This window comes from Amphiura filiformis, chromosome 1 (genome assembly GCF_039555335.1).
Source record: "Amphiura filiformis chromosome 1, Afil_fr2py, whole genome shotgun sequence".
NCBI classification, from domain to species: domain Eukaryota; kingdom Metazoa; phylum Echinodermata; class Ophiuroidea; order Amphilepidida; family Amphiuridae; genus Amphiura; species Amphiura filiformis.
The window spans coordinates 49,450,066-49,470,721 of NC_092628.1; the positions used below are offsets into that span (position 1 = coordinate 49,450,066).

General features: G+C 36.4%; 1 protein-coding gene across 1 annotated transcript; it reads right to left on the minus strand.

Moving 5' to 3' along the window:
* Positions 1-4,685: 4,685 nt before the first annotated feature.
* LOC140161342 (uncharacterized) lies at positions 4,686-20,484 on the minus strand. The gene is made up of 2 exons (XM_072184827.1): positions 19,169-20,484; positions 4,686-4,905 (listed from the first exon to the last, which is right to left on the minus strand). The coding sequence occupies exons 1-2, from the start codon at positions 20,482-20,484 to the stop codon at positions 4,686-4,688; spliced, it is 1,536 nt and encodes a 511-aa protein (XP_072040928.1).
* Positions 20,485-20,656: the final 172 nt, after the last annotated feature.

The following is a 20,656-nucleotide window of genomic DNA, read 5'->3' on the forward strand; positions in this document are numbered from 1 at the left end:
CTTTTTTCAAGTTCGCGAACACGTGGTTTGAAAAAACGCCCCTTTTTTGTGTGTTTCGCGAATCGCGTTTCTTCATCTGAAAACACCCCCTATTTCGGGAAATTTTCGACGAGCATGAATACCCGCGGATGCACGGAGTGCGGGGACCGGGATCCCCATTACCTACTAAACTTCGCCCTGCGAACGTAGCAAACAATAAATTGAGCGTATTTGAATGTTTTGGTACTGTTTTTCTTTTTAGAGCGTGTTATTTTCAATTTCAGTATCTCATCTGCATGGTAATTTGATCAATAGAAGTAATTGTGAGTTAAATATTGGAGCCAACATGGCGAGGAAAACATATTTTCATTGACAAATTTTTATTTAAGAAAGAGTTATGTATTCTGACCATTTTGTATTTATATCAAATATGATGCTCTGGGGATATTTTGCTACCATAAAGTCAAAGTCAAAGAGCCAAAAATAAAATAGCGATATCAAGTCTAGTAAAAGCATGGTAAATGTATAATATGAATTTGCTAGAAATGTTTAACGAAGGACAGGAAAATTAATGACCATGGGGAAGAAGCATACAAAGAGAGGAATCGATGAGAATTTGTGTGTGTGTGTGAAGATTGCAAATTCCGGCAATGAAAATGAAATATTCAATTGGGAGGTTGGATTATGTGTCCACGCCCATACCCAAGGATATACCCCTTATACCCCGGGGTTATACGCTTACAAACAGAAATACCGCCCTCGTACTAAATTACACTGCCGCAGTCCTATTTTATAGTATTGGTTTCAATTGTATAGAACACGTAGAGTAGACCATGTAGACTGTGTCTGTGTTGAAGTGTGTTATTTACGAAAACTGGAACATCCGATTTGTAATGATGATCTTAGAAAGCATAGAGCCGGGCGTAGAGAACTATTAAACTGTTAATGATAGCGGGGTTTTCGGGTGAATGTTCGGGAAAATGGTAAATTGAATGAAATGCAACTTTTTTTTATAGCGTTTGTAAAATAGACAAAACATACTGATCATATTATATTATACTCTCGAATTTGAGCCCAATGGTCAAATAAAATGTTTACTGTTTGAAAGCACAATAATTTTCTTATATTGACCTATGCTTGTTTCAAACCGGGGTTGTGGCTGTACGTAGTATTTCCACCTGCTATTGAGGTTTGACTAGTGGTATTTTTTTAGCACAGAATGATGGCCAATTTGACACATTCTGTTTGAGACCCCACTACATTCACAAGACGCGTACTCAGCCGTGAAAAAGATGATCGTTTCAAATGTGGTCATTGTAAAGGGGAATTAAGTAGCTATCCAATGATATGCAACACGATGCGTGAAAAAACTTTCCAAACTTTTGTTGAGGAGTTTAAATCGACTTATTTGCAAAAATAGTTTACAATAACATTTTTTGAAAACATTAAATTTTTTGTTGTAGTGTGTTTTCATACAAAACGTTTTAAAACGTTATCATGACCTTTATATAACCCGACATTTTAATGTTATTAAAACGTTTTTACCAAAACCATAAGCCAAAATATAACTTATTTGAAACGTTTTTAAAACGTTTTTGTGTTTGCTGGGTTATTTGTTTATGTTTATTATATACTTTACAGAGAGTCTGTTACACGTACGACTTCTCTACTCACTAACCAACAGAGAAATGATGAAAATGAAAATAATAACAGACAAATTAAAATCAAAATTCGTCATATTTTGGCTTCAGGTGAGTTAATGTTCTTTGTTTATTTACAATTGGAAAAAGTTGGATTCTTCTCAGAGTATTGCACTTTTTAAGAATGAAATAACATCACACTCTTGCATTTGAAAGGTTATCTTCGGGCAAATTCCCTCGTTTCTACTTCAAGACCAATGAATAACATAATGAGAACTGCGTGAGGTATAGTCACAGACTTTTTTGCATTCCTCATATCAAAATTTGCGTGCGAGCTTCCCACAGGGTTCTAGAATCTAGATACATAATTATAATATCATGGCCACCATTTACCAATAGAAACCATTGAAATTGAAATGACCAATTAATATAATGTACTCATTGTCTGCAAATTGGACTTCAGCGCTCCCCCAGAAATATGGTATGATAGGATAATTTTGTGTAAAAACTTCCGGCTGGTATCAGACGTCACGTGTGTTAAGACAACCGGCGTTTCTTGGAAATAAAGTAAACTTGGCATCTCGATGAACTTCATGGTTTGTTTGGGTATTTTTCGAAGTACAGAGACCTTTTTCCAGCAAATGCTGGCAATGGTTCTACTACGTGACTCTAGCGTATGGTCTTTATTGGTCAAACCAACATGAAAAGTTCTTTTCAATTATTAAAACATGACAAATTAATGTCGTGCCAAAAATGATAAAAAGAAATATTTGTAGCCATATTGTTCTCATTATGTTCGTCTCTCACTGTTCTCATCGTGTTGTGCGAGTATACTTTTTTCTTCCTACTTTTCACCTCTTTCTTTAAAATGCTATCGACAATGGCTCAGTTCAAGTCTATGATTTTGTTTTCTGACTTTGTTCTTCATCAAATCTGTAATTAATCCATCTCTTTATCAACATCTACTGAATCACTCCGGGTTTTTTTTCATTCCCAGTATCTCTCCTTCTTTGTTTGTCATACTGCAGTTACTGTCCGTTTTCCTATACACAATACACAGTGCTCTCACCATTGACGCGTGACCTCTACAAACAGTGTATGTTATAGGTATATGGGCATTGCCTAGTTAACATCACTGTGTGAAAAATAACCAGCCAATATTTAAACTATTCTCCAAACTTGTAGCAAATATATTTCTCTAACATGACCTAAAATTACAGCTAGGTTAGATGTTCAGAAGGGGTCGCACTTTCGTAGAATATGAGTGCGGGCAAAGCATAACTAGCTCATAGCTAGCCAACTCCCCGTGTTAATTGAATGGAGATTTGACCGAAAATATTGAGCTATATTGGTAACGGACCGCTCCGTTCTGAAGGATGCCACAAAAAAACGGTACAAGCTACATTTAAACTATTCTATGAAATTCTAGAAAATATAGTTTTGTAACATGTCCTAAATTTTTAGCTAATTTAGGTGTTTGGAGAGGGTCGCACTATTGTGTTTTAGGAAGGATATGTAAACGACAGATAACACCAAAAATATGAAGAAATTATTTCCAAACCGTGTTAAGTCAACAATCATTATGTTGCTCATTTTCAAGAATGCTGGTTTACAAAAAGCAGGCCATTGTCTCATTTCGTGAACAAAGGTACACATACCATTGTTTCCTTTCGTTTCCTTTATAATCGGTTACCCAACTGAAGCTATAATACCAGCTTTATTGCTAATCGCACATGTAAAACAGCTTAAAACAGACACATGTGCACAACCAGAGAAGATCCGATTTAATCAGTTGAGCTGTTTCAATGAGTGTTATCTTGGTTTAATAGCTTTTAATGGGGTTTAAGTCCTGCAAAGGTCGAGATGAATTCTACTGTAGACATGACTGCATCATGTAATTCAAATAAAGACACGATACGAAACCAAAACGTCTGGTCGGATCAATTACCATACCAACGGGTTAACACTATTCCGGGACACTATTTTTGAATGTATTGCCCTATACTTTCAAAGACACTAATCGAATCTTGTTGGAGTGATCAGCATGATGATCCTTTCTTTGATAATCTATGTGCAATGCAGTGGGACGGCGTAACTATTGCAGAGCAATGCATTCAAAAAATAGTACCTATTGCCATTGTAATTAATCCTGTTACATCACTACTTCTACGGCGAATACATCTGTCAATGAAGTCGGATAACTCAAGAGATTAGCCATTGTTATGCATTAGAAATGATTTGAACCGACCCATTGACTCGGTTCTATTTACTCATAAACTGAGAGAAAAAATATCTGGTGATATTCATATTCAACTTACAAACTATGAAAAAACCACGAACGAACAAGACATGATTAGCCTACCATATCGGACCACCCATGGTAACATTTTTACCGGGCATTTTTATTAGGATTTGAAATCCCAGAAACTTTTTTATTATTTAACCAAACAATGTCTGTCTCCTGAAGACGTACAGACTAGAGAAATCATTTGAAATTTACAAAAATCATAGCATCTGCCTTAAATTTGGCAAAATACGCCAATTATATTTGGTAGCGTATATTAAGGCAAGTATTTCTAAACACAGTGAGGTTCTGTTAACCAATTTGTACCAATTTAACCTATATATTTACCTACATGTAAAGCACGCGTGTTTATAGTATACCGTCCTCACCATAGCTTGCTGAGCATAGTAAAATGCTTGCTGTGATATAATAGTAAAAAAACTTATGAATGAAACATTCCCCACGAGTATATCGCACTAGGTGAATTTTGATTGAGCACGTGTCACGTCTTTCCAAGATTTGTTTGTTTACAAAATCATATTACTTCGATTGCTTGTGTAATTACTACGCCAAGATTCCTGTCACCTGAAATCCCCATGATTGAATTGTTGAACTTGGGCCAATAAGTGTCACTAGCTCCTTGTTTGATAAGAACTGGAAGATGATGCAATTGTGCGGCTTGTTTCGATGGAAGTTACCCTACACAAGCCCAACCCGACCCCTACATTGGCCTATTTTGTTTGTCAACAATTAAAACAGTTTCTTATCAACATTTAATGATTTCATTGTGCTGATAACTGACAGTAATCTGGAGACAGATATCTCCAGTGGAGGCAAGTATCTTGAGGCAAGTATCTTGAGGCAAATATCTGGAGGCAGATATCTGGGGCTGCATCTGGAGGCAGATATCTTGAGGCATCTGGAGACAGATATCTTGAGGTATCTGGAGACAGATATCTGGAGGTAGGTAGCTGAAGGATGCAGATATCTAGAGACAGATATCTGAAGGAGGCAGATATTTGAAGACAGATAGCTGGAGGCACATATCAGGAGGTAGGTATCGACGACAGATAGATGGAGGCACATTAGGAGGTAGGTATCGGATATCTGGAGGCATGCTCAGGAGGCAGATATAGGGTGCACAACTTACAAGTTCCCCCTAATGCTTTTTGAAACAAATCGAAAAGTATTTGACGAAATGTAAAATTGTAAAAAGTTATGAGTAACGTGGTTTGTTTTACAAATCTGGACCAATTTGTAGTGTCACACATCATTGCGTTCGGTCACAATGGGTCATTATTTAAAAAAAGAGGCAGTATGAAAAGTTGCACCTTAGTCCATAGGAGGCAATTTTCAAGCAATACAGTATCCTAGCAAACACAAAAACGTTTTAAAAACGTTTTAAATAAGTTATATTTTGGCTTTTGGTTTAGGTAAAAACGTTTTAATAACATTAAAATGTCGGATAAAGGTCATGATAACGTTTTAAAACGTTTTGTATGAAAACACACTACAACAATATTTTTAAATGTTTTCAAAAAATGTTATAGTAAACTATTTTTGCAAACATTTTTTGCCAAATATTTTGTCAACACTTAAATAACATTATGTTAAAATATTTGAACCCAGCAAACACAGAAATGTTCTTAAAATGTTTTTTTTCAAAACCTTTTAATAACATTTAAATGTCGGGCAATAAAAGGTCATGAAAACGTTTTTAAAACGTTATTGAAAATATTTTGGGCAAACATTTTCGCAAAATATTTTTTCAACTAAAATAACATTCTGTTTAGAATGTTTTGTATCAAGTTTTCAAGAATCTTTTTGGAATGTTATTAAAACGTTTTTATACCTTTTATATAACCCGACATTTAAACGTTTTCTGTAAAACATTTTTGTTTGCTGAGCAGTAGATTATCAAAAATTGTTTTTTAAGGTTATGAAAACGTTTTATACTCTTAATATACCCTTTATATAACCCGACATTTTAAACGTTTTCTGATAACCTTTTATAACCTTTTGCGAATGATGTCGAAAACGTTTTGTGTTTGCTGGGATGTCTGTTCATGTGTTTGTAATGGAAATAAAACTGAAAGTCTCGGTAGATGTTCTGTAGGGAATGTGTCCTCCTACACTGTTAACAAGTGCATTACAACGTCGGCGCATGCTGTTTATTAAAGTCCGGATCCGTTGCTGGTTTCAGCCAAATTCACTATTGACATGTCCTGACGAGCACACGTCCACGAGGTGATGTCGGCTGATTTTTCACTTCTCATGTCACCTGAAATTTTATTCTCAATTTTCGAATCGCATTGGTGCAACTCCCATACGACGAGCAATTTCTTTCACTGGTACATTTTCATCCAGCAAACCTATTGGTCGACCGCGAAGGAAATCGGGCAAACGAGGCATTTTTAAAATTACTTTTCACATGTGATGAACTACTGGTGATGTATGGTCTATTCTCACCGCAGTACATATCCCGCCCAACTCAGCTATTTATCATTAAAGAGAAAAGAATTAAACACCTTTTTTGCTTTTGAAAAAGAAGAAAAACAAAGATTAAGTTTTCTTTAACAAACACATGAATATTACTGGCATACTGTCTTGTTTTAGAGTTGCCTCCTATGGACTTAGATGCAACTTTTAACACTGTTAAAAACGGTCTCTTTTGTTTACATATTGAACCATTGTGACTAAACAAAATGACGTGTGACGCTATAATTTGGATCAAATGTGCAAAACAAATAAGGCTACCCATACCATTTTACACGTTTGCATTTCGTCAAATATTTGTCTAGTTATGTTAAAAAGTATTTTTGGGGGAACTTATAAGTTGTGGACCCTATATGTCTCTATACAAGCTATTTTTCCTTTAGAGATGGTACTTTTAATTAAATCGGAAATATGTATAAAGAGATGAGACCATAGTAGCAGTAGGTGAGAGCGAATACAACTTTAGGTTTGAAAGTGCGCTTCTCAAAATTGTGAATATTTTAAAAGGCAATACGTTATAAGAATTGAACAGTAGTAATTTGCGATTCAACTGAAGTAAATGAGGTGCCAATACAGGGTGTTCCTGAAAGATATGTAGGTATTTCAATGCCCGAACCACATCGAACCTCGATGTGGTTTAGATAGACCTAGTATAAAACATCTTATTCTTTTTGAATGTTGAAAATTGACGGCTCCGTTCTTTGAATTATGACAATTTAAAAAATAACACCTCATTTTGTGTTCTTTATCCGGGCCAAGTCGGTGTGAATTTTTGAATGCGAAAATTCAAGTGCCTCTTCCTCAAGAGATACGTTGCCATTTCAGAAAATGTTTTCTTTTTCTTTTTGTGGTTGAAACTATTTACCGGAAATAAATAGATAAAAGAGCAAACTACTAATATTTTCGGAAGGGACACAAGTCAAACAGTCAAAAATTCACAAAAACACATTAATCACGAGTTTCATCAAGTAAAAGGTATATACACAGGGTAGCGCTTATCCTTCTCATCCGGTCCATTTTAAACATATTAGTAAAGGCTGTTCTGCGCGTTTGTTTAAGAATTTATCATCAGTTGTTGCCATCTCCTCTTTTGATGGACATAAGTAACAACATAGCTAGTCCATCGGAAAGGGCCAGCAAGTGCGTCATCACGACAACCCACACAGCGTGTGTACTATCTTGTGGTCCTTTCTATATGGACTAACCAGTGGCGTAACCAGTTGAGGCCGGGGGCAAGCTGCCCACCCCCCCCCCCCGACACAAAAAAAATGGGAAGAAGAGGCAAAAAATAGGGGGAAATAGGCAAAAATTAGGCTCGCACAAAAATACTACAACTTTTGATCAGAAATTGGGAAATGTTTAAATCTTGCACCCACCCCGGAAGGTCAGGTCTGGTTACGTCACCGGGACTAACTTTTTCATGTGTGCTCTTGATTGACGTTCTCATTGGCCGATCATAATAATTGTAGCATATATAGTTTCAACAAAACGTCCGGATAATAACAAAAAAATTCAAGAAAGGAAAACATCATTGGAGCGGAAATGCATTTAAACAAGTTAAACAAAATGGTCTAAGCAGTGAGCATGATGAGTCAATACCTAGGTGATTACGAACCGGAAAGAATCAAGGCCAAAATTTATTGTGGTAATTTTTATTCTATAAACTGTACATTTGTGTGCAAATTGAGGGCGCTATTTACATATATTTTAAATTTAAATTTATAGCCAGATAATAAGAGCTGTACAATGTACCTTACATTTCATGATAAAAATTGTTTTGAAAATTCCATTGTCATTTGTTAGTATTTTTGCTGATGTTCTAATACCATGAATTATACAGGTGTCTACCCCTTGTAAAGATGCAAACAAGATTTAAGATAAATAGCACCATCATTGTTCAACTTTTCTTAAAAATGACTCAGATTTACATGCCATCAAACAACCGTGAACCCGTCATAAATCTAAACCTGCTTATGTTGTGCCGATTTGATTGACACAGCCGTATGCAGCTTCTTTTCAGCACTAATTTGATACCGCATTTGCTACCAAAACCTCTAAATTGACAAAGATTGATACCAGTATATGAAATTTGGTGCATTTGTAAAAGTTGCAAATTAAAAAGTAGCACGCAGAGCTGTAGAGGTGAGCAGAGCCCGAAACAGCCTAGCCTTTAGGTTATATCGATTGCATCATGTACAGCATTGAAACAATCCATGCGCTTTAAATTGACAATTGAAATTTAGATTTATGATGTTTTGTGCCCCAGGACACAGTGGTTGGCCCGTTTTTCTCTTTTTTTCTCTTCCAAATCTCACATTTTAGCTTACAAATGATCGTGGGAAAATGGGGTTTGCCCTTGGTGGGCGGGACACTTGGTGTTGTTCAAAAAATCACAGAGAGGTCATAGGGGTTAAAAACGTTTTTTCAACTCAAAATGCTACTTCTGCCACAAATAACGTAGCAGAGTGACATCACTTGCACACATGGATTGACCAATGAATATGGGGTAATCACTTCCGGTATAAAACCAAATACATTCAAAAATTTATCAGCCTAGAAAAACATAGCACAGTGACTTTATTTCAACACAGGAATTGTTGTTACCCAGTGTGTATGTGGTGTTTTTTTTATTTCGGGTCAAAGGTCATTAAGAGGTCACTTATGGTCCGAAACGAAATTCCTAGTAGTAGAAAAACAAAAACAAACATGCTCAAAAATAATGACACTGCCGTTGGATAGGGCATGTTAAATGCAACGTATGGAAAGAGCAGCAGTACACTGTTTGTGACGTGAAATATGTTGACTCAAAAAATTCCAGTGCTGATAACCATTGGGCTATTCCAGAAAATAAATGCACACCCCCTATAGAGGAGTAACTTTTCAATCAAAGAAATGTCTGGATTTCCAAGTCTGCTTTATGAAAACGACTGGAATTCCAGTTGCCAATGTCACTTGAAAAAGCTTGGAAATCCAATTAAATGAATAAAAAATCACGGAAATGTCCAATATGAGCTCACAAATTGAGGATTTCTGATTTTGACCTATTTTTCTGCCGGATTTTTTTGCCTTTGGACACTTGAAAAGTCTGGATTTCCAATAGTCACGACTGGACAAAAAGCCTGGAAATCCAAACTCCTCTATAGGGGGTGTGCATCTATTTTCTGGAATAGCCCATTTGTACATACATCTTGAACTCTTGAAATTATTGGACAATGTTTCTGAAAATATTAACGTCAAAGTTAAACAAAAAGCGATCTCTGTCAAGAATACCATAGTGGCCGAATGCCCTAGTTCTAGAAGCGGGGAAAGCTAGATGTCTGGACACGTAAACAGGCTATTACTACAACTTTTAAACCGATGTGTGTCCGTACATTGAACTCACTAAGTGCGTTTATAAACCCAAATAACCCGTTGTATGTGGAGTTCGTGATCAAAGAACTCCTTAAAGGGGCATTTCGTGATCCACAGCCTCATCCCCCACTTTTCCCAAAAAAAGTTGAGATTTTTACACCACTGGATACCTCTCGCTACATAATGTTTATGTACCAAATATTTCTTGCAGATTAATTCGTTTAGCAAAAATATCGCCAAATTTGAATTTCGTTCTGGTGCACCAGAACGAAATTACAACACATTGTCTATGGAGCAGTGTAATACACATAATCATGCATAACTCGCAAACGCAAAATCGGAATCAACTGAAATTTTGGAAATAAGCTTTTTCGTGGATATCTACTGAAAATGTCATAAAAAGAGGATGCTAGGATCACGAAATCCTCCTTTAAATCTTCAAATGAATATAATAACTGTGGTCTACTTTTTTGCGGTTTGCATTTACAAAGAGATGAGAAAGAGAGCATTTTAAACCGAATCAATTAAGTTCAATGTAGGAGGCCATTATCATTATGTCCCATATATCCCAGTTTCAGTCCGCATAATGCATCCGCTTTCCGATACTTGACCAGCCACTTATCTGTATTGCTAGCCTAATACCCATCAGAGTCAGCCATTGGTGAGATGTAAACAACTAACTACAATTTTCTTTACAGATTAATTTATGGTGAATGAAATAGAAAGTTGTGCTTCTTTTAATCGATAATTAACAAGCATAGGGAAAAAGCGAACATAATTATTAATTTTCAACTTATCTGAAAATAAATATCAAATTAAATATAGACCATAATATTGAATTGCTCATAGACAAATAATGGGATAAAGAGACACAAAATTTGACATACTTCACACCCATATTTGGGTGGGTGGGCGGGATAAAAAACGTTCTTCTGGTATGACAGATAAAAAAACAATGATACCAAATACTAACAAAGAGAGTATTATTAGGAAGATTCGGCACATAAAGTTTGCTGCTCTTAAGGCCTCTTAACATGCATGCATGGCTAGCAAAACCCTTGACCAATCAAGTCCCATTATCTACTTAAGCAATTGAAGTTTTATAAAGATTCATGCATTCACTTTATCAAACCTTATTTTTGCAAACCTAAGGAGATTTTTCAATACTATACTAGTATCTAGTACTTTTTCCTTTTTACTCACCATCTTGTCATAATACCTATATCATGATATAGCATTACAACCCATTGCAATATTGCACAGGTAAATCGGAAACATGGGTTTGTGGACTTAACACGGTTTGGAAATAAATAAGCTCTTCATAATTATATTGGATTTGTATCTTCATCTGTCCAACGCTTTCTGAAAGTCTATAAAAGATAAAGGTATTATAGGCCTGAAATTCATTATTCGCTGTCACGTTCCTGACTAATGTATCATCTCGCGATCGCGGTGAAACAAAAATGCATTCACTGGAATATTCAGTTGGAAATTGCAATATAAAAATAAAGCAAAGAACGCAAAAATACAAATTCTAAAACCTTTCGACCTTTTAAAAAATTGCTGTCAAAGTCTCGAATAGTAGAATTAGGAGGAAAATTGAAATAACCCGCTGTTACACTGTTGAAGACCGTGGAGAGTAACTCTGTATGAAATTGTACTAACCTTTGCGGTAAAAGGGTTAATCGTTGTAGTATAAGCGTGTCATCTTATGATACAGTAAACCATGCAAGAGATTCATGAATGGGCACATAGTTGTGTTGTAGTGCGTTTTCTGGTCGAATTTGCTGAAGGAAATAAATAAGCAATCTCTTTTTAAAGCGACCTGTAAATGAACCGCAGAAATACGTTAACTATTTCTTTGTTTATCCGTATGCTTACGTCCGTTTTAGTTGCTATTGTTGTTAATTGATACTGCTGCAGTTGGTGGTGTAGGGGGCGTGTGTAGCACTATCTTTCAACATCGGGCACAAGTTTGTTTGTTTGTTTGTTGTTTGTTTGTTTACCTAGGTTGGTCCATGAGGGACACATGCTAATCCATGGAAATCCATGGACCGTTCCAAGCTCATACAAGCTAATAAGATGTACGCTGGCCCAGATAGCTTTGATAAACAAATCAAGAAATGGAAGAAAATAGCAAGGAAAAGGAGAAAGGAGAGAAAGCCACTCCCAAATATTGTACAGTTTCACTCTTAGCCCTTACTTCGTGAGAAAGGAAACTGGAATTCAAATTTCAAGCTCCGACGAAGTCTATGATAGGAGGTCTTTTATGGACAATTCTCAAAATTGGAAGTCTCTTCAGGGGCAAATGCTTATTATTGGGGGTACTTTATTGACGAAAGTGGATAATATCATTTTTATATAGTATACTGTATTGAGAATATTGAAGAAATAAAAGGAGTTTCTGTGGAAAATGTATCACACAAAAAAAAACCCAGAAAAAAACCATTGTAGAATGTTCAAGAAGGAACCGGTATTCTGATGAGGATTCTCTTTTCAAAAAGGGGCTCTGTGAGTGACAAATTAAGAACATGTGGTCTTTGGGACCGCAAAAAAAAAGAGGGCCTTAAGGAACGCATATGATGATTCAATATTGACAGTGGTCAGCTGAATCACCATTCCGGGATCACCATCGTTCTCGAATCAATTCAAACAAGTCCTGTGAAAAAAAATCGTTATTGTGTCCAGACGGGGTCGAAGAGATGATTAGAATCTTTACTTTTTTGATGATAACTGCTCCGATGAAACTGTTTTATTTTATCCACTCCACATCCACGTTTTAAGAAAAGGGCTGTCGGTTGGGTTTTTTTGCGGTGTAATTGCGGTGTAATTGCGGTTTTATGGTAAATATGGTTTAAAAGAATTATAGCATAAATTTAATGAATGTAGGAAATGCAACATTTCTCAGCCTAGATTATTTTGTAGGTTATAATAATTTGAATGTCTGGGTATTTTTATTATTCATTTAGGGATGCTAAAAGTCGTTATGAGAGTTTAATTATGAGGTTAAACCGCATCCAAGTTCAATAGTTTGACTACGGCGATGATTTTATGATGCTGCGGCTCATCGTTTGTTTACATGCAGGCATGATATCAGACCAATGTTTCATGTGATCGGTGTGTATTTTTCTGCGTTGAATGTTTTCATTTTTTTTTATCATAACTGTATTTAATAACATTTACACGTCGGGTTAAATAAAGGACATGAAACTTTTAAAATATTGTGTTTGAAAAAAAAAAAAGCCCCATAAAACCTCTTTATGTGGTTCAACCACCTAATATATATTGTGTCCGGGTCGAATATATTTCTTCTTCGTCGTCTTCTGATTCTTTCCCTCTTTTAAATTGCTACAATGCCAGGAATCAAGGCGTTTTTTTGTTTTCGTCATTAGCAAAATGGCCGATTTTGTGATGAAAACGTAAGTATATTGAATTTTACATTCATACAGTGGAATCAACGGAGGATCCAGCATTCATTTATCACGAAACGCCCACAGAAAATTAAATAGGGATTCAACTTTCATGAAGAAAGATGATGTGTATTATTAGGTGTGATTATTTAAAACTTTTTGGGAAAGAGTATTCTAATGCTGAGATGTACCGTATTATGTGAAAAAGACAATTAAAGTAAATGAGGTGCGGTGTTAAGATGATGTGCAAGGTTTACTGCTTCCCGCCTTATTTTGCATATCTCGTGAATATGGTTATTGGTTATAGTCCCGTTGTACAATTTTATTGTATAGACATTGAAATAAGTCCTTATCATTATATTCCCAGAAGATTTGTTTACCGTTGAGAAAATCAATAGTTGCATGTTACCCCGGCATGTAACTCTCTTAAAAATGATTTACCCCAAATGATTTAATAACTTGAACATTTAACAGATAAACCGACATTCATAACCAAATTCTTCATGTGAGATGAATATTGGCGACTGGGTTTACAACTAGATCATGACCGGGCGCTGAACTTAGCTGGATCATTTCCTTCAATTTGCGCTTTTTGCAATAGGATCAGTTTAGCTTTCATTGAATAACAGTTGACAAATCCGCCCCTCCCACAAAACATACGAAATGGTGTTTATTGATAATTTTCTGTAAATCGGTATGCTTTTCGAAATAAAACATTGGCATTTTGTCCCGCATTTTGTCCAACGTTTAAGCATTATAGACCACCATCGATTTAGATTAGTTAAGTCTTATGGTTTTAAGCGAACCCACCTTCAAGCAAACCAATCCTTCAAGTCCTAAATTCGTTGAAGTTCAAATACATCTCATTTCCAATGGCAAGTCTCATATTTTACCAAAGGCAGACTCAGGATCTAGTATTTATTCTTGCCTAAAACTAGACATATGTACCATGTACGTTTGCTGTTCTCGGATGTTTTAAACACGCTGTGATTTAAAAGGCCCACCTTTTTGGTGAGTTGGCAGTATCCCTAAAGCCTATTTATTTTGATGGTAATGCTGTATAAATACGTAATCAAGTATACTTGTAAATTCGTATATTCTTAACCACGAGATTCTCTATTTTTCAAAGATGGTAGATTTTGACGTTGTATTACATGAAAGTCGAGCCAACAAAATAAATACCTCAAATAAAGAAAGTCCCCAGTTATGTTAGTTCCAATTTGATAACAAATTTGCTACCAAATACTCTAAATTGACAGAGATTGAAAGTTGGTGCATTTTGAAAAGTTGCAAATCAAAACGATGCACGTGGTCCAAATTTGCTATGCGTGGTCAAGCTTGCTTGCCTGCGATGAGCCCTTGCAGACTATCCCAAGTGCCGGTACAATGGGTGGGTTTTTCCAATTGTTAATTGGAAAGGCATTGATGAGCGTGCATTGGTTTGATTTGCAACCCCGGGTTTGCAATTTTTGAAAATACACCAACTTTCATATACTGGTATCAATCTTGTCAATTTAGAGTGTTTGGTAGCAAATTTGATCTCAAATTGGAGCTAAAAAGATTCTGCACACGACCTTTACTCTAATGATTTTGCACAACGGTTAATGTAGTTGTGAACAAATGGTTGAACCGTTTTTTGCACACTCCTGATGCTTCGTACTTTGAATAAACCTGTGTACATGCAGTGCTCATAATGATATAATTACCATTGAATGACCATCAAAATCAGTCTTTTGGGAAAGGGCTCGAGTCGTAATTGTTAGAAGATAATTTCTTTGCTCTTTATTACACCATGTATTTTCGGTACAACTATGTGTTAGTGCACTAACACATAGTTGTCCCAAAAGTATGCGTTTGTATTTTCGGGACAATTATGTGTTAGTGCAATATAAGTAGCCAAGAAATTACTTTTACCAATCACGAGCCCTTTTCCAGAAGACAATTGACACCTATGGCTGTTTTATTGGATTTATTATGTCATATCTGATATAGGCACTGTATGTACACAAGTTTATTCAAATTACGTAGCATCAGGACAGTGCAACAAACGTTTCAACCATTTGTTCACAACTACATTATCCGTTGTCAAATTTAGAGCATAGTGCAGTTATATCCACGGCAAATTCTCTGTGAAGATTAGACCGATATTTATTACCACGTGATAATATTAATCCAATGAGCGATCGAATTGTCCGCTACGGTCGACTAATCCAATCGATAATGACGCTATTGACATGTACGAGCGGAGCTCCACTGACCGAGTTTTGAGGTATTTTCAGTGGTTTGCTGTCATTTACTCATCAAGGCGGTCCCCTGTTATTATAAGGACTATGCTAATTATTTGAAGATTGACATGTAGAGAATAAACCATACTTGATTAACAGAAAGTACTAAATTTGTACCTATTATTTTGTGACACCAATCTTCCAAATACGACCAAGCCAGGGCTGCTCGGTGAAGCAAAATGTGCATTGGAATAACACGGGAGTTTGGATAGATGGTAGGATTTCTTTCTCATAAAAATGTATGGTCCCCCGTTATTAAAGCTTGTACCGGGTTGAAAATTCAGTTCATCTCCTATATCTACAACACAGCGCTACCAGTAGGGTTCAATTGCCTATTGTGAGTGCCCCTGTGTTGTGTGCTTACATGTAGTTAACATTAACTGCATGATGGTGTTGTTGTATCAAGATCAGGATTTGGTGTAGGATGGGTTACATAGCTGCGTACTTTCTTTATTTGAGGTTATTTTGACACTACAACTAAGTTTTAGTTCTATTAGATAGGGTATTATACAACAGGTGTTCAACAGGTTTATAAATATCTGTATCAGAGATACCAACCTTGAATCCCGGTCAAAAGTAGTTGCAACTTCTGTGTAAAACTTGGACTGTTTCTAAACTGTATTTACGTAATACAGGGTATCCCAATAAAAATGGGAGGTTGTGCTACAATAAAGAAAATGCATATACTAACCGAAAAGTGAGCCATTTAAATATGTTTATTTTGTTTGAAATATTCATTCGATTCGGTTCACTGGATCTGAAACATAAAGCCAACGATACATGTATACCGTAAAAACTCGATAGTTAGCATGATGTGCTTACTATCGAGCGCTTTTGAAAACATGAAATTGTATCAAAGTCTGGCGCTTTACCAACTGAGCTAATGGGGTTGAAACACACATTTGTAGGTTTACTTGTTCGTATATAACAATGTGTATCGATTATTTGCTCAAAATCCTTTACACTTTTGTGGATGGGGATCTTCGTGTTTGCATATTTTAAGAGCGCTCGATAGTAAGCACATATGCTAACTATCGAGTTTTTACGGTAATACCATATAATCTCTCATTCCATGTTTGCCACCAAATACTCACATCACACTTATAGATGACAATCACACTCTTGATGACAAACCAAAATTAAAAGAAAATACTGAAATTTATACAGGACAATGATAAGGATAAACAGGAGGCCAATGTTGGTTTATATAAAAGCAGTTATTACATATTATAATAATTATCTTCAAATTGAAACAGAGGAAAATGTAAATGCAAATCAAACAATAATCTGCGCGTTCGTAGTAATACTAATACAATATGCTAGAAATGCATAAAAATCGCACAATTTCATGTAAATATGGCTTAAAGTATCACAAAATGCTATGTTAATAGAAATTTAATGATTCATGTAATTTTGATGGATGATCTCAACCTCAAATGAACAGACAAGTCTTGAATATAAATTTGTAATTCAACCGCCGATGATCTCTCTTTATATTCAGCTATTTTCTGTGTAGAGAAATGCTGTGTAAAATAATCCATATATTATAGGGTCACAAGTCAACAGTAATAATTACATACTGACTGACCCTTGTACATTTATTTTGTGTGTAATCATTTACCTTACAATTTTGACCAAATTGAGCCCAAATTATTGCACTACCCCGATAAGGTTCTCATCCAGCATAATACTAAGACGCTTGCGTGTACACCCAAATGACTTGAAATAATCGTTGATCCATCCTTGCGCCCACTCGTTTTTAGTGAAACAGATGTAAACCCACCAGACCAACAAAGTTGACCAGGGGAGGGGAGGGCTTGGTCAAAGTCATCAGGTTTCTACCGTACAATCTATGACGCTTGTTCTACTCTCATGCTCAGTAATGTATTATAGACATTAAATTTAGAGGTTAAAATAGAGGTTAAAAGGGCATTTCGTGATCCACAGCCTCATCTCCCCACTTTTCTCAAAAAAGGTTGAGCTTTTTATATCACTGGAAACCTCTGGCTACATAATGTTTATGTACAATATATTTCTTGCAGATTAATTCGTTTAGCAAAGATATCGTGAAATTTGAATTTTGTTCTGGTGCACCAGAACGAAATTACAACGCATTGTCTATGGAACAGTGTAATACACATAATCATGCATAACTCGCGAACGCAAAATCGGAATCAACTGAAATTTTGGGAATAGGTTTTTTCGTGGATATCTAATGAAAAATGACATAAATAGAGGATGCTAGGATCACGAAATACTCCTTTAACTTAGAATATACATTTCCTTTTGTATTTAACAGACAATCCAGTGAAAATCGCATGATCTATAGAATTTCAGCATTTCGCGAGGGCACACTCACTTAATGACGTCACATCATCATTATGCGGGGTATGTTTGTACTTATTTTGTTATCACTGGACAGAGGAGACTCATGGCAAAATATAAATTTATGATATAATTTCAACAGTAACGTTTAATAATATAGAACAATGGGCTATTCCAGGAAATGGATGTACACCCCTTATAGAGGAGTTCGGATTTCCGGGCTTTTTGTCAAGTCGTGATTGTTGGAAATTCAGATAAGACCTTTAAAGTATCCAAAGGCGAAAAATATCCAGCAGCAAAATAGTTCAAAATCAGAAATCCTCAATTTGAGAGCTCATTTTGGATATTTCTGTGATTTTTCATTCATTTCCAAGCTTTTTCATGTAACATTGGCAACTGGAATTCTAGTCGTTTTCAGAAAGCAAACTTTAAAATCCAGACATTTCTTTTATTGAAAAGTTACTCCTCTATAGGAATGTACACTTATTTTCTGGAATAGCCCAATATAGTGACACCCCTTCGTAGTGCGTGGTACACAACTTGCCTCAAGAACAATGGATAAAATAGGGGTGAGTCAGAATAAACATGGTATTAAGAACAATGTAAATATTATGATAGAACAAGCAATTAGTACTTCAGCCGGATAGATTATAGTACTTGATAGTACTTTAACAGGATAGATTATTCTTTCGTAGTACTACAGAAGGATGGGCTACTATATTAGTATAGGCATTAAGCCGTTACTTAAGGTTAGCAGCTACTATAATGACCATTATTCCAAAAAAGGTTGGTCGTATGCAAAATGTGGGATATGCATTCGAAGCAGAACTTATTTCTGCGCATTATGACACCTCATTTGTTGCGATGGTCCCAATATTCATGTCGCTGCGTACATTTAAGTGAAGGTAACTCAAGATTTGAAAGTTGCAGTAAAATCCTATTGCCTTGTATTCAGTATCCAGTGACAGAAATATGCTCCTCTCATTAGAGTTCAACTCTCCTCTTTGTTTTATGCTCTTGGGGGATCAAAACATGTGATAATCAATAACAATTGTCATTACTCACAACAGTAATCATAACTCACATAATGTTAAATAGTTAAGATTTTAATATTTTTTTCGGATCAACAAGGTCCTAAATGGCCTACAATTGCAAGTTATCCTTTCACTGGTATTTGTAATTTCATACAACTAGTCCAAAAATTTCCACTTACTTGCAGACGTTTCGGAAACTCACAGTTTCCTTTATCGATGCTATTGTTGCAGTGACGATCTGTGTACAGCAGATGATTTTTGCTGCTTAGCAACCGAGTTGCCAGTTGATTTCTCAGCTATCAGATCGTCAAAGACGTGACTCAAGTTGTATTGCCCCTCGTCTCGGTTCATGGTTTTTCCCCGCTTTCTGATGGTGATTGCCTCCTTAATCCATCTCTTATATCTATCACTCTCTTTGCCTACGATTCTGGCCTCCTCCCAATTGATGACGTGGTTGTTGTCTACTACGTGGTCGGTGATGGCTGATTTGTGAACTACCGATTGGGATGCCTTTCTAGTGGCTCTGGTCTTTATATTGTCACCAATGTTTTCAGCCTCAGTTTTATGCTCTTCCAAGCGTTTACCGAACTTTCTTCCTGTCTCCCCAATGTATGACAAGTCACAATTTTTACATGGGATTGAATATATCACGTCCGTGGAATGATGGGGATCTCGCTTGTCCTTAGGATGAACCAGGAGATTCCGCAGCGTACAATTGGGTTTCATGGCGGTTGAGATATTGTAAGATTTAAAAACTCTCGAGATGCGCTCTGAAACACCCTCCACGTACGGTATAACAACTAAGCCTTTAGACTTGGTGGAATCGTCTTTCTTTGGTCTGTCTTTCTTAGGTTTAGGCTTAGCCATCTGGTCTTTCACTTTTTCAATACTCCATTCTGGGTAACCACAATTTTGGAGAGCCCCTTTGATATGCGTTTCCTCCTCTACTCTGTCTTGCTCTTCCGTGACTATTTTGTTCTTTCTGTCAAGAAGGGTACGCACGACGCCAAGTTTCTGGTGGAGAGGGTGATGTGACCTAAAGTTCAAGTATTGGTCGGTGTGTGTTGCCTTCCGGTATACCATTAACTTAACTGACCCATCATCGCGGCGAACAATCAATGTGTCCAAAAATGGGATCTTACCATCCGCTTCCTTCTCAAAAGTGAATTTAATGGAGTCAGTGTCGTCAGCTTGATTCAGGTGGTCAGTGAGATTATTAACTTCATCCTTGCAAACAATTTCTAAGATATCATCCACATATCTCTTCCATAGCTTAGGTTTACATTCCAAAGGAGCAGTGGCGATAGCAATGTCTTCCAGGTGTTCCATAAAAATATTGGCGGCCAAAGGTGAAACGGGGCTGCCCATCGCTGCGCCGAAAAGCTGCCTGTAAATCTTCCCACGAAACGTAAAATAAGTGGTAGAGAGGATGAAATCAAGCAATTCCACTACATCTTCTGTTGTTAAGTTGAAGCCGTGAGATTTATTATACTCTTTCAACCAACCCTCCTTCTGTAGCCTTTCTTTAACAATGTCCAGAACTTTATTGATGGGCGTGCACGTAAACAAGGAAACCACATCATGGGAGTTTAATATGTCCCCTTCCTCTATCACTACATCCACGAACTCCTCAGCTAAAGACTTCGAGTTTAACACATGCTGAGTGGAATTTCCTACCATGGGGGCCAGGATGTCAGCGAGCCACCGAGACGTTTCATATCCTATGGTGGAGGTGTAATCAACTATGGGTCTAAGCGGTCTAAGTACACAGATCGTCACTGCAACAATAGCATCGATAAAGGAAACTGTGAGTTTCCGAAACGTCTGCAAGTAAGTGGACATTTTTGGACTA